Genomic DNA, 15,773 nt, shown 5'->3' with positions numbered 1-15,773 from the left:
CATTTCTTCAGACAAAGAGGATGGTGAAACTGTGGAACTCTTTGCCGCAGAAGGCCTTGGAGGCCAAATCACTTGAGTGTCTTTAAAACAGAGATAGATAGGTTCTTGATTAATAAGGGAATCAGCGGTTATGGGGAGAAGGCAAGAGAATGGGGATGAGAATTGGCAAGTCATGATTGAATGGTGGAGCAGACTCAAAGAACAACGAACAAAGAAAAGTACAGCACAGGAACAGGCCCTTCAGCCGACCATGCTGCCCATCTAAACTACAATCTTCTACACTTCCTGGGTCCATATCCCTCTATTCCCACCCTATTCATGCATTTGTCAAGATGTCCCTTAAATGTCACTATCGTCCCTGCTTCCACCACCTCCTCCGGCAGCGAGTCCCAGGCACCCACTACCCTCAGTGTAAAAAATGTCCTCTAAACCTTGTCCCTCGCACCTTAAACCTGTGCCCCCTAGTAATTGACCCCTCTACCCTGGGAAAAAGCCTCGGACTATCCACTCTGTCTATGCCCCTCATAATTTTGTAGACCTCTATCAGGTCGCCCCTCAACCTCCGTCGTTCCAGTGAGAACAAACCGAGTTTATTGAACTGCTCCTCATAGCTAATGCCCTCCATACCAGGCAACATCCTGGTAAATCTCTTCTGCAACCTTCCCTAAAGCCTCCACATCCTTCTGGTAGTGTGGCGACCAGAATTGAACACTATACTCCAAGTGTGGCCTAACTAAGGTTCTATGCAGCTGCATCATGACTTGCCAATTCTTATATTCAATGCCCCGGCCAATGAAGGCAAGCATGCCGTATGCCTTCTTGACTACCTTCTCCACCCGTGTTGCCCCTTTCAGTGACCTGTGGACCTGTACACCTAGATCTCTCTGACTTTCAATACTCTTGAGGGTTCTACCATTCACTGTATATTCCCTACCTGCATTAGACCTTCCAAAATGCATTACCTCACATTTGTCCGGATTAAATTCCATCTGCCATCTCTCCGCCCAAGTCTCCAAACGATCTAAATCCTGCTGTATCCTCGGACAGTCCTCATCGCTATCCGCAATTCCACCAATCTTTGTGTCGTCTGCAGACTTATTAATCAGACCAGTTACATTTTCCTCCAAATCATTTATATATACTACGAACAGCAAAGGTCCCAGCACTGATCCCTGCGGAACACCACTAGTCACAGCCCTCCAATCAGAAAAGCACTCTTCCATTGCTACTCTCTGCCTTCTATGACCTAGCCAGTTCTGTATCTATCTTGCCAGCTCACCCCTGATCCCATGAGACTTCACCTTTTGTACCAGTCTGGGACCTTGACAAAGGCCTTACTGAAGTCCATATAGACAACATCCACTGCCCTACCTGCATCAATCATCTTTGTGATCTCTTCAAAAAACTCTTACCAAGTTAGTGAGACACGACCTCCCCTTCACAAAACCATGCTGCCTCTCACTAATACAAGGATTCTGTCGTTTTTCAGAAGCCGTACAAACTCGCCGCCGGGGAATTGAATCCTGGTCTCCAGCATGACAGGCGGGGATACCAACCATTATACTCCTCTCAATAACGACTCGATGGGTTGAGTGGCCTAATTCTGCTCCGATGCCTTATGGTCTTATAGAAAGAGGAGTTTTAGATTTTCCCCAAAGTGACTTGGGAGAAGCCTGTTAATTATTCTAAATAAGTTAGTCAGTGCTGGGAACCCATAAGAAAAAGGCCCCAACCCAGGCGAGTTTCAATTTTCATAGATTATCATAGAATTTACAGTGAAGGAGGCCATTCGGCCCATCGAGTCTGCACCGGCTCTTGGAAAGAGCACCCTACCCAAGGTCAACACCTCCACCCTATCCCCATAACCCAGTAACCCCACCCAACACTAAGGGTAATTTAGCATGGCCAATCCACCTAACCTGCACATCTTTGGACTGTGGGAGGAAACCGGAGCACCCGGAGGAAACCCACGCAGACACAGGGAGAACGTGCAGACTCCGCACAGACAGTGACCCAAGCCGGAATCGAACCTGGGACCCTGGAGCTGTGAAGCAATTGTGATATCCACAATGCTACCGTGCTGCCTTCAATTTTGAAGCAGATTCAGATCTACTATGACTGTGCCTTGGAGAAAACGGTATAATAAAAGGGGCTTTCCATTTACTCTTTTTTATTATATATAAATTAATTGGATTTTGGAATATGGAGTGAAATTTCTTGGGATATGCAAGTGTGGCAAATAGTGAGGAAGATATGAACTGCCTGCAACAGGACAGTTATGCGGTGCCGGCCGCGTCATGTATGCGGCGCCGCCTTTACGTGGCGACAAGGCCTGGCGAGTGTAAATGAAGCGGCGCCGCTCCTAGCCCATTATCGGGCCCTGAATCGATCGGGATAGAGGCCGTTTCGCGCCGTCGTGAATCTCAACGGCGTTCACGACGGCATGGGCACTTCGGCGCAGGAGTGGAGAATCCCGCCCAAGGTCTTTTTTTAATAAAACAGAATGGTAATCCTGGTAATGGGACAACTCATAGCCCAAGAAAGCGGAAACAATGATCTCAAAAGGAAATTGGATGGGCACTTATAACTTGCAGGGTTGCAGGAATCAACTGAGTTAAACTGCTCCATTGGGAATCAGCATGGGCCTCATGGCCTCCTTCGTGCTGTAAATGATTTTATATACTCCAATAAAAACATAATTTGCTTTATTTAATCAACAAAATCAGTGGTTTTGATTACCAAGTCCCAGTAGATTGGAGTGAAATTAAGAGCTCATAAAATTAATGTTAAGGAAATTACTCACCACAAAATATAATTTTAAACAAAGTTTGCAGGTTACAGTATTTTATTTTGAACCCAGATTGAGTTGAGAAGGTTTGATCGATTGTTTTTTGGTCATTAGTTTGGTATTTATAGTTTTCTGCTGTTTGGTTTGCATGCCACATTAGGTGAAATTGTCAACAGTTCGCATATGGTAAACTGTGGACGCCGCTTACATTAGCCAACATTCTCATTGCTGATTTAGTGCAATAGTGAAATGTGCTTTTACAACATTACAAGTGGGAAAACATACATGATACAAAATGTGCAAAGTACAATGGGGTAGGATTAGGATACTAAACCGGGCAAAAATATTTCAGAAAATGTTTTTAATCCAAACTGAGAATCATTCACATAAACAAAATATACATTACAACTAAATGTACTTACAGGCTCTCCACTCATCAGGATGTTTAAATGGAAAAGCTAAGCCATTGTCGATTGCTGCAATTTTAATGATGGGCTCTTTGCAATTTGTCCATTCAGAGTCCTATTAAGTAGAACAGCTTTTAAACATTTGGCATAGTGATATGGTTTAAGAAATCCACTTCATGGGTAAATGTTAATTCCACTCAAGGCAATATCCATTAAAGAAAGCCATGTCTAGCTATCATATCAAAACCAACTGCGCTGCCTTCCCAAAGGTGCTCAGCTAACTCACCAGACCGTAGGTCTTCACAGTCCTCGCTTATAGGGCATGAATGTCCAAAAGCTTTCCTCATGTACAGAAATGTACAATCAGGGAGGCTATGAACAATATTGGTTAGTCTTCCGTGGAATGGAGAGAAAAAAAACAAGCATGGAAAAAGTATATAAAAACTATAAATTCCTGGACTGATTTAAATTAAGTTTTTGATTGAGGAGGGTGTTGGATAAACATGAACTTCTGGCAAAGAATGGGCTAGGAATTGTTTTGGTTATGTATTAGATCTTCTGAGGTTTACAGGTTAAATATCAGGTCAAACAGGGGCAAGGACATTGATGGATTCATAAACAAGGATGAGAAATCTAACAAATGAATCGGAAGAATATTTGATGTAATTCAAGGCTTACTGATTTACAAAATATATATCTTACACATCTAAATATCCATTTTAAGCAAATTCCATTACTGGCTTTAACATTTTGCCAACTTTAAATCATGAGATTCAATCATACGGTTCGAACCAGGAAGGAATGTTTACCATTTTTTCTATTAATTATTAAGAAAAGAATCAAAGCCAGCCAAATTATTTGAGGTATTTCGTCATATGTATCCTTTTATATTTACCATGGTTGGGGAGAGTAGGGGGAATGGAAATGAAAGAACTACCCGAGACTGAAGTAAACTGTCTGCAACCCACAAAATGGGATTGTTGTCACATATTTGCACAAATGTGACTGCCATTCCACTCTTCAACATCGCAGACTCTGCCTCAATTCATCTGTTGCTGAAACCCTCATCCATACCTGTTACTATAAGTCTTCACTATTCCAATACACTCCTGGCTAGCCCTCCACACTCTACAAGCTGGCGGTCATCCAAAACTCAGCTGCCTAGGTCCTCAATCTCAAAGTCTTGTTCAGCCAGCAAGCTCACCAATCTACCTTGGCTCTTGCTTAAAATTCCCATCCAGCTTCTTGTGCTAGGTGCTGCATTGGCACAATGTTGCTTTCACTAGTTAGTTATTGGCTTTGCACACCTGCCTTTTCCTATGCTCCAAGCAACCCTTGACCGACCAGACCCAAAAATCAGCAAGATCTGAAACCTAGTGTGGACTCAGTCCCAAGGTTGCCTGTGTTGAGGCACTGTTTCTGTACAAGTTGCAGCTGCTGTACTATACCCTGGTGTGTCATTGATAAAGTTTGTCTATATTTAAGTCAACAAGCTTAATTAGCTGAGCAGAGAGTCTTTTTTTTTTTAAAGCTATCCATCTGACATTTTTTACGTGCAACACTATGAAGTTCATGGGAAGTGATCCCACTAGATGAATGTGCACAAATGAAAAATGTTTAATTACATATGGTTGCATTCTCTAGCCACACTTCCATAGAGTTAAAACAATTGATAATCCATTAAGAACCATGGATCGATTCCTAGATCAACTGAGATTCCCGAGGGTGGAGGAGCAAGAGGTGGCTGGTTTGGGGGCACCAATTGGGTTGGAGGAGCTGAGCAAGGGTTTGGGGAGCATGCAGGCGGGGAAGGCCCCGGGACCGGACGGATTCCCGGTGGAGTTTTACAGGAAGTACGCAGACCTGTTGGCCCCACTACTGGTGAGGACCTTTAATGAGGCAAGAGAGGAGGGGACCCTGCCCCTGACAATGTCGGAAGCGACAATTTATTTGATCCTAAAGCGGGACAAGGACCCACTGCAATGAGGATCGTACAGGCCGATCTCGCTCCTCAATGTGGATGCAAAGTTGCTGGCAAAAGTGCTGGCCACAAGGATCGAGGATTGTGTCCGGGGGTAATCCACGAGGACCAGACGGGATTTGTAAAGGGCAGGCAACTAAACACCAATGTGCGGCGGCTCTTAAACGTGATAATGATGCCATCGGAGGAGGGAGAGGCGGAGATAGTGGCAGCTATGGACATGGAGAAGGCCTTTGACCGAGTAGAGTGGGAGTACCTCTGGGAGGTGCTGCGTAGGTTTGGGTTCGGGGTAGGGTTTATCAATTGGGTTAAGCTCCTTTACAGAGCCCCGATGGCAAGTGTAGTGACGAACCGGCGGAGGTCGGAGTACTTTCGACTGTACCGAGGGACGAGGCAGGGGTGCCCCCTGTCCCTCCCTGTTGTTCGCATTGGCGATCGAACCATTGGCCATGTCATTGAGGGAGTCTAATAAATGGAAGGGGGTGGTCCGAGGGGAAGAAGAGCATCGGGTGTCGCTATATGCGGATGACCTGTTGCTGTACGTGGCGGATCCAATGGAGGGGATGGTGGAGGTCATGCAGACTCTGAGGGAGTTTGGGGAGTTCTCGGGCTATAAGCTCAATGTAGGGAAGAGTGAGCTCTTTGTATTACAGGCGGGGGACCAAGAAAGAGGGATAGGGGACCTACCGCTGAGGAGAGCGGAGGGGAGCTTTCGGTATCTGGGGATCCAGATAGCCAGGAGTTGGGGGACCCTACATGAACTGAATCTGACGAGGTTGGGGGAGCAAATGGAGGAGGATTTCAAAAGATGGGACATGTTACCGCTCTCGCTGGCGGGTAGAGTGCAGTCGGTCAAAATGGTGATCCTTCCGAGGTTTCGGTTTGTGTTTCAGTGCCTTCCCATCGTGATCACCAAGACCTTTTTTAAGAGAGTAGGCAGGAGTATTATGGGGTTTGTGTGGGCGAATAAGACCCCGAGAGTAAGGAGAGGGTTCCTGGAACGCAGTAGGGACCGAGGAGGGTTGGCGCTGCCAAACATGGGGAGCTACTACTGGGCAGCAAATGTGGCAATGATCCGCAAATGGGTTATGGAGGGAGAGGGGGCGGCATGGAAGAGGATGGAGATGGCGTCCTGTAAAGGAACGAGCCTGGGGGCGTTGGTGACGGCACCGCTGCCGCTCTCTCCGACAAAGTATACCACGAGCCCGGTGGTGGCCGCAACGCTAAGGATCTGGGGCCAGTGGAGACGGCACCGGGGTGCAATGGGAGCATCGGTGTGGTCCCCGATCGGGGTAACCACCGGTTTGTCCCGGGGAAGATGGACGGGGGGTTTCCAGAGCTGGCATCGGGTGGGGATTGGAAGAATGGGGGACCTGTTCATCGACGGGACGTTTGCGAGCCTAGGGGCACTGGAGGAGAAGCTTGAGTTACCCCCAGGAAATGCCTTTAGATATATGCAGGTGAGGGTTTTTGTGAGGCGACAGGTGAGGGAATTCCCGTTGCTCCCGGCACAAGAAGTTCAAGATAGGGTGATCTCGGGTGTATGGGTCGGGGAGGGCAAGGTGTCAGAAATACACCAGGAGTTGAAAGAAGAGGGGGAAGCGCTGGTAGAAGAGTTGAAGGGTAAATGGGAGGAGGAGCTGGGGGAGGAGATCGAGGAAGGTCTGTGGGCTGATGCCCTAGGTAGGGTTAATTCCTCCTCCTTGTGTGCCAGGCTTAGCCTGATACAATTTAAGGTGGTCCACAGAGCGCACTTGACGGGGGCAAGGTTGAGTAGGTTCTTTGGGGTAGAGGACAGATGTGGAAGGTGTTCAGGGAGCCCGGCGAACCATGTCCATATGTTTTGGTCATGCCCGGCACTGGAGGGGTTCTGGAGAGGAGTGGCGGGAGCAATATCTCAGGTGGTGAAAGTCCGGGTCAAGCCAAGCTGTGGGCTAGCAATATTTGGAGTAGTGGACGAACCGGAAGTGCAGGAGGCGAAAGAGGCCGGCATTCTGGCCTTTGCGTCCCTAGTAGCCCGGCGAAGGATCTTGCTAATGTGGAAGGAGGCGAAGCCCCCCCAGCCTGGAGGCCTGGATAAATGATATGGCTGGGTTCATAAAGTTGGAGAGGATTAAGTTCGCCTTGAGAGGGTCTGCGCAGCGGTTTTACAGGCGGTGGCAACCGTTCCTAGACTATCTCGCGGAGCGTTAGAGGAAGGTCGGTCAGCAGCAGCAGCAACCTTGGGGGGGGGGGGGGGGGGGGGGGGGGGAAAGAGAGAGAGAGAGAGAGAGAGAGAGAGAGAGAGAGAGAGAGAGAGAGAGAGAGAGAGAAATGGGGGGGACTGCCTGGGAGGGTGGATGAGCAAGAGATAACATGAAGGGTTGGGAAAACTGGCACGTAAGGGTGAGGGCCAGTGTACAAAGCTGTGTAAATATATCATTTTGCCATGTATATATCTTGCTCTGCACGATTTCTCGTTTCCTTTTTGTGTTACGGGGGGGGGGGGGGGGTTATTGTTTGTAAGGGAGAAGAATTGTGTTAAAAAACTTTAATAAATATATATTTTTTAAAAAACCATGGATCTTCAATTGTTTTAACTCTTATAGCAGTGTGGCTCTTTACAAGGATTTTGAAGAAAGATTTACTGCGTAACTAATAGATCTATGCGGATAGCTATTATTTTCCAGAATACAAATTGAACGTGAAAGAAGTCAGAAATAACTATCCCATTTGGGCAGAATTTCATGATTCCCACCAACAAGTCTGCAGGCAAAGGGGCCCATAAAATTCCCTGGATGGCCTTCCCACCCGCCACCTGCCCTCGACCGGTGCTGCTTTCTGCCCAGCCTCAATATTAAGGCTGGCGGGAGGGATTCAGGGGCAGCGGGAATCCCAGCAAGTCACATTGCTCAGAAGGAAGTGGTTCACTTCTCTCAAGGGCCTTCTTCCCACATCAAGCACTAACCCACCATCTCAAAACCCAAGTTCGTCCCTGCTGGTGCTCCCTTCCACCACCATGACCCATCTCCAGCTACTTAATGCTCCTTGGAACATTAAATAGCTGTGGGATTCGTAAGGGTTTTAGTTTGGGAGTTTCAACTGCCTTGCTTCAGTTCTCTCCTGAGAAATTTTCTTCGAATCTGGTGGTCGTGTCCATCCTGAGAATATGGAAGTAGTTCAGACAGCACTTCAAATTTAGTTCCACGCATTGTTGGTTTCCACTGTGGTAATGATCTTTTTGTGCCACTGGGCTTAGATTCGACGTTTAGGTCATGGGAGGGAAAGGGTCTCGAAATGTTTGGGGACTTGTTTGTGGAGCGATGGTTTGCTAGCTTCGAGGACTGGTCGGAAAACTTTCAGCTCCCTTGAACAAATGTGTTTAGGTATTTGCAGATTCACGATTTTCTGTGGAAGACCTTGCCTTCATTGTCCATGGTACCACCGTCATCCATGTTGAAAGGATTTTGTCTTTGTCTGGGTCTGGTGAGAGGGGCATTTCGAGTATTTATGGTCAGCAGAGCTGGCTCTGTTGAATGGGAGGGTGAATTGGATTATTTTTGGATGAGGTGGTGGGGAGTGAGGCTCTTCACAGATTCAACTCTATATCCTCCTGTGCCAGGCTTGGTTTGATCCAGTTCAAGGTGGTACATAGAGCTCACCTGACCAAGGCAAGAATGAGTGGGTTTTGTTTTGGGGGTGAACGATAGTTGTTCTTGAGGGCCGGCTCATCATACTTGTATGTATGTTCTGGTCTTGTCCCAAATTAATAAGTTGTTGGGCTCCTTCTTCAACACCATGTTACAGATGTCGAACTGGCGCCTTGTCTGTTGGTAGCTATTTTTCCGTGTGTTGGACTCACTGGGGCTGCAGATGAGTGATGGCGGATATCCTCGCCTTTGGCTCGTTTATAGCCCAGTGGAGAATTCTGCTTGGATGGAGGCCTTCTACTGTACCCAGTGTCTTGGCTTGGTTGGGTGACCTCATTGAATTTCTATATTTGGACAAGGTCAAGTACCATCAGTGAGTCGGTAGAGGGATTCTATCCAAGGTGACAGCCATTAATTTCCCTTTTTAAAGCGTTAGTTATCATCAGCCGTTAGGGGTTTTAAAAAATTGTGGGGGGGGGGGGGGGGGGGGAGATTATGATTGGATGTATTCTTGTTTTCTGATTGTGTTCTTTGTATATTGCAACTTTAAGCACCTGCTGTATATATTGTTATTTTGTTCAAATTTTAAAAATTTCAATAAAAATATATTTTTTAAAAATTAAATAGCCGTGGAGTCTTTGTGGTTGGAGGTGCATTCCACACTGACTTATCAGGTGGTGGGATGGGAAACACTGCCATTGCAAAATCCTGTCACAGTGGTCATATTACAGCTTGCAAAATATTTAACAAGCTTTGGAAAACAGACTCCAGGATTAATAGACAATTTTCCCCCACAATATTCTGTATGAAAAAACTGTTTGCATCGTTTTATTGACAAATATTAACATTAAATTGTAATAGATAAAGCAGGAAACACTTTTGCAAATTCTTCACTCATTTGCATTCTGCCATACTTTACAGAAATACCTCTGTATTTAATGAGAAAGCATCAACTTCATCAGAAAGCTCTTTTCTGGTTTCTGGCTTTTCATACTTCATTAGCCAGTTATCATTTCCTCTATCTGTGGAACAAGGAAAGAAAAAAATTGTAGTGAAATACTTGGGAGCTAATTCTTCGGTTTATGGATCTCTAAAAAAAAAAACTGACCATGTGACTTCCCCGTTTCCATCTGGATTCTTTGGTATTCCATCTGACTACAGCGTCTTGAAGTCATTTGCTTGAATTATGTTACCTTGGGTCATCGCATAATAAATTCCAGATAGTTTTAAACTAATTGACAATTTAAGATAACCAATGAGAAATTGACATGATTCCTACGCCTAGAGGACAATTGAGACGTTAGATAGATAATATGCAACTCCTCAACAGCCCTACAACCTTGTTCCAGTTAGATAATGGCTGACCACTTCTCAACCATGCCCTGATTTTGGGTCCATATCCCTAATCAAACATCACTCAGTTTTGAAATTGTCAACTAAAAACCACAACAGCTGAAGGAAGTGTGTTTCAGATGTCCAGTACTGTGTAAAGACGTTTTTGGACACCATCTCCTGTTCGATTTTAGTATTATGCCCTGGTTCTGGACTTGCGAATCAAGTTCACATCCATCTACCCCATCAAAACAAAGAAAACAGCCGAGGAACAGGCCCTTCGGCCCTCCAGGCCTGCGCCGATCACGTGTCCCATCTTGATCAACTGCCTGAACCCTTCAATACCACGTCTGTTCATGTGCCGATCTAGTTAAGTCTTACAGGTCGCTAACGTATCTGCCTCAACCACCTCACTTGGCAGTGCATTCCAGGCCACCCTCCGTGTAAAAATACTTTCCCCGCACATCTCCACTGACCCTTTCCCCCTCACCTTGAACTTGTGCCCCCTTGGAATTTTCAATTCCGTCCTGGGAAAAAACCTCCAACTGTTCATTCCATCTATACCCCATATAATTTTATAAACTTCTATCAGGTCACCCCTCAGCCTCCATCCCTCTCGGGAGAACAATCCCAGTTTATTCAATCTCTCCTCATAGCTAATACCCTCCATACCAAGCAACATCCTGGTAAACATTTTCTGTACTCTCTCCAAAGCCTCCACGTCCTTCTGGTAGAGTGGTGACCAGAATTGGACACAGTATTCCAAATGTGGCCTGACCAACGTTCTATATAACTGTAACATAATGTTCGAGCTTTTCTACGCGATACCGTGTCCTATGAAGGCAGGCATGCCATATACTTTCTTTACCAACATTTCCACCTGTGCTGCCACTTTTAAGGATCTGTGGACCTGCATGCCCAGATCTCACTATGTCTCTATACTCCTGGTGGTTCTGCCATTATTTTATAGCTCCCACCTGAATTGGATCTACCAAAATGCATCACCTCGCATTTGTCCGGGTTAAATTCAATCTGCCATTTCTCTGCCCAATTTTGCAGCCTTTCTATATATCCTGTATACTCTGACAATCATCATCACTATCCGTAACTCCTGCAGTCTTAGTATCATCCGCAAACTTGCTAATCAGACCCGCTACGTTTTCTTCCAAGTCATTTATATATATTACAAAGAGCAGAGGTCCTAGTACTGATCCCTGCGGAATGCCACTAGTTACAGACCTCCATTTGGAAAAACACCATTCCACTGCTACCCTCTGTCTTCTATTGCCAAGCCTGTTCTGAATCCATCCAGCTAGTTCACCCGACCCCATGTGATTTAATCTTTTGCACCAGCCTGCCAAGAGGGATCTTATCAAATGTTTTACTAAAGTCCATGTGGACAACATCCATAGCCTTTCCCTCGTCAATCATTTTTGTCACCTCCTCAAAGTATTCAATTAAATTAGTGAGACATGATATCCCTCGAACAAAACCATGCTGTCTGTCACTAATAAGAACATTCATTTCCAAATGTGCATAGATCCAATCCATAAGAATGTTTTCAAACAATTTCACTATCACCGACATAAAGCTCACTGGCCTATAATTACCCAAATTATCCTTGCAACCCTTCTTAAATAACGGTACAACATTGGCTATCCTCCACCTCCAATCCTCTGATCTCATCTGTGGCCAATGAGGGCACAAAGATTTCTGTCAGAGGACCAGCGATTTCATTTCTGGTCTCCCTCAGTAATCTGGGATAGATGGCATCTGGCCCTGGGGATTTATCTACCTTAATGCTTTTTAACACACCTAACACGTACGCCCTTGTAATAACGACATGTTCTAAAGTGTTTACACATCCCTCTGAGACACCACCAATCAACGTGTCCGTCTCCTTTGTGAATACCAATGCAAAATACTCATTAAGGACCTCAACCTACTTCCTCTGGTTCCACACATAATTTCCCTCCTTTGTCGTCAAGTGGACCAACTATTTCTCTAGCTACCCTCTTGTTCCTAAATGAAAATGCCTTGGGATTCTCCTTAATCCTATCTGCCAAGGATATTTTGTGACCTCTTTTTGCCCATCTAACTCCCTGCTTGAGCTCTTTTTTACTTTCCTTGAAACCGTCTCAATCAAATCATTCCTTAATCGGTGTATCAAATTCACAGCAATTCCTATATTTAAATTTTTCACTTGTTACATCTAATTTCACCAATTCAGTCAAAGTTGACATTTATGTACCAACAGCCCAAGATATTTTATGGCTCTTCTAAAGTACTAGACGATAGGGCAGATCTCTTTGCATTATATGTTCTTATTTTATTGTGTGGTTTCTGATCAAGTTTACCTCCTAAACATAATCTAGAAAACAAACTTCTGCTAGGGACACTCTGGGTATGGTGGTGTTTATCAAACCCAATGGGTAATATTTCAAATTCCAAAATGGCGAGCTGTAAAATTGAATTCGGGAAGCTTGTTAATTTGCAGGCCAGCACCAGAAAAAGCAAATCAGAAAACTCAAATGGTTCATTGTTGGCCTTCAGGGAAGGGTTCTGTTAACCTACCTAATTGGTTTAGACATCACCACACTACATATGTTTGAAAACAAATACTGCCAGGTGTTCTAGCAAGTCACTTATCATGGCAGGAAATGCAGAAGTTACATTTTGCAAATTATGAGCTTGTACCACTGCATTTACAACTATTTGCATTCAAAACTCCAAGTTTTGTCACTTGGTCTTCCAACTGTTACGATCCCAGTTGATGTTATAACTGGACGAGGAGATTCCAGAATGGAACCCTGGCTCAAAAGACCATGGGTGGAATTCTTCGCTTGCCGATGATCGGGGGAGAATCCGTTTTAACGCCCGAATCGGGAGCGGCGTCGGTTTTCGGATGCTCCCCCCCCCCTTCCAAAATAGCATCATGGAGGAGTACGCCGCACGGCTTTGGGACGGTATTAGGACGTTACCTGAAGGCCCTCCCCCGATGAACCGCCTGCGCAGTTGAATCATGGTCTCAGAGGTCAGGAACCCGACGTGACAATTGCGGACTGTGTCCAGCGCCGCCACAGTCGGGGGGGGGGGGAGGAGCCATGCTGCTGGCTGGGGGGCTTCCAGATGGGCACCACCTGGCAGGTCGGGTCCACGCGCGGTCAGTGCTGTGTTGTATGGCGCAACCGCTGCTGGTCGTCGCCGTGCGTATGAGCACCCACGGACCCAGCAATTTTCCGCCCTTTTATTTGGGAAGGTAGTGTGTTTTACGTGGCACAGCTGTTGGCCCCCCCACTAGTTGGAGCATCGGTGCTGGTGCCTTGTCAATTCTTTCATCGTAAAAATAGACACTTCCTATGGACATAGCCTCAAAATCAGAGAATCCAGCCCCATACCTTTTGTTGAAGAACAAGTCACAGGACCTCTGATTAGTTTCAACTGTCGGGCGATATTAGAAATATGGGTTCCAAAATGGGTCCAAAAATGAAGCAGACAATTTAACATTTTTTAAAAAAAAGTATCGAGTATCCAACTATTTTTTTCCCCCAATTACGGGACAATTTAGTGTGGCCAATCCACCTAACTTGCACATCTTTTTGGGTTGTGGGGGTGAGACCCATGCAGACACTGGGAGAATGTGCAAACCCCACACAGACAGTGACCCGAGGCCGGGATCGAACCCAGATCCTCAGCGGCATCGGCAACAGTGCTAACCACTGCGCCACCGTGCTGGCCTCAATTTAAAGGTTTAATCAGAATGGAAAACTACTCGCAGCAGAGGAAACCTAGCAGAGTCACAGGCTCCCATTCAAACCTAACCTAGTTAGGGAAGATGTGATGTGGCGATGTCAGTGTTGGACTGGGGTGGACACAGTAAGAAGTCTTACAACACCAGGTTAAAGTCCAACAGGTTTGTTTGGAATCACTAGCTTTCGGAGCACTGCTCCTTCATCAGATGAATGTTAGGGAATGCATAATGTGGTTAAGCATATTGTTCTTCAAAGCATTCCTGCAGGACCAGACATCTTCCCATGAACAGAGACAGAGGACATAATGGTCTCGTAATGGGAATCTAGTTACATATGCTCTGGCATTTTGTGTTGACAGAAATGGGCCATCGGCCAAATAATGGAAATAGATTCAGGTTTGATCACCAAGGGAGACACATTGTTTGAAGGGCTGGGCAGAACTTAGAGCAAGAGCTCGAGCCTGTGGAAGAGATCATGGCAAAGTGCCACAGAAGGAAGTTATGAACATGCGGTTGTAAAACAGTTGTAAAGGGCAGCCAGTCTGGTCAGGAAACCTGCAAGCTTAAAGTTACAAACAGCCATGACACCAATCATGGGGAAAAGCCAGAGAGAGAAAGTTTTGACAAAGGATTCCGAAAGAGATGTCCCTAAAAGAAGGAAGATGGCTTCCCAAATGAAAGCGCTGCCTTTGCCTGGATGAGTAAGTAGAGCAAGTGCCAAGTGTAAGGCCAAAGTGTTGTTTAATGGGAATTTGTGTTAATAGTTAAATTGTATATAATCTGTTAGTGTTAGAACTGTGAAGTCTGAAAGTTAAATAATGTTTTTTTTTTGTTTTAATAAAGATTTTGTTTACAAAAATCATCAAAACCTAATTTCTGAAATTCCCCCTCCCGGAATGAATCTGCCTTTTCTGCAGTCGTAAAACTTCCCTGAACCCAAGTGAACGTCTGTGGATTTCTCCTCAAAGTCCTCCCAGATGATTCTTATACTGCGAGCCACCTTGTCTCACTAAACTCTGGCTTCCACACGAGTGATTTCAAATTCCGCTTTCAAATGTCACACTTTCAAATTATGTTTTCCGTCCTCTGCTTCCACCAAGGTTTCATACCTCTACCATCAGATTTCTTCTTCTTTGTCTTGAGGCTTTTTCAAACTCCCAACATCCAGCCACTGATTTCCACAATTATTTCAAATATCTCCCAAAAATTAGCATTCTTGCAGCTATCTTACTGGTCTCTTCCTATCCAATGCATTTTCAACACTGACTTTAACGAACAGTAATCGGTTCTGGTTCTTAGTTTCCTCTGTTCCGTTAATTCCAGAATTCTTTTGAAACGTCTGTTCATTTCTCTTGTTTCCTTAATTAGCTGGACGATTTCTGGCATATTTTCTTAACCACTCCATACTATGGTTTTTCTTCCAGCAAATCAGAGAGATGTTCCCTCTTTAGCCTTCTAAAATCAACTGCTTCCAACAGTGCTTTGAAAGCTGTCTTCTCTCTCGACACGAATCTCAACAACAATCAAATCTAGCTAAACTAAAACTTAAAAGCTTCCCTACCTTTCAAGGTCCCAGTTGCTGAGCAACCACTCTGGTTTATTTACTCTTCATGCCATTGCCCTTTCTAAACACAATAGAATCACAGTTGGAATTGAACCAGTCCCACACGTACAAACACTTTGGTCCAGCATGAATCGAACTATAGGTTTCATCTTTCCAGGCACAGAAACATTAAATTCAACCCACCTAAAACTATATTTTCTAATTTTTAACAATACAAATACAAAAATCACTTATCTTTGTTTTCCAAAGTACCTGTGGAGACTGACTATGATCGCCTGTGGTGGCTCCCCAGATTCATGCTGCTAGATTGATTGGTACCAT

At 45.2% G+C, this 15,773-nt stretch overlaps 1 protein-coding gene across 1 annotated transcript in view; it reads right to left on the bottom strand.

The window, feature by feature from the left end:
- LOC140408797 (phosphatidylinositol 4-kinase type 2-beta-like) overlaps positions 1–15,773 on the bottom strand; it is a 103,955-nt gene that overhangs the window by 42,580 nt on the left and 45,602 nt on the right. Inside the window, exons 5-6 of the mRNA XM_072496509.1 lie at positions 9,733–9,827; positions 3,211–3,310 (exon numbers count right to left, since the gene is read on the bottom strand). Of these exons, the coding sequence (XP_072352610.1) occupies positions 3,211–3,310; positions 9,733–9,827 (195 nt within the window). The remainder of the gene's footprint in view (positions 1–3,210; positions 3,311–9,732; positions 9,828–15,773) is intronic.

The sequence above is a fragment of the Scyliorhinus torazame genome, chromosome 3 (assembly GCF_047496885.1).
Source record: "Scyliorhinus torazame isolate Kashiwa2021f chromosome 3, sScyTor2.1, whole genome shotgun sequence".
Classification (NCBI taxonomy): Eukaryota; Metazoa; Chordata; class Chondrichthyes; order Carcharhiniformes; family Scyliorhinidae; genus Scyliorhinus; species Scyliorhinus torazame.
This window is presented reverse-complemented; position numbering and strand designations above follow the sequence as displayed.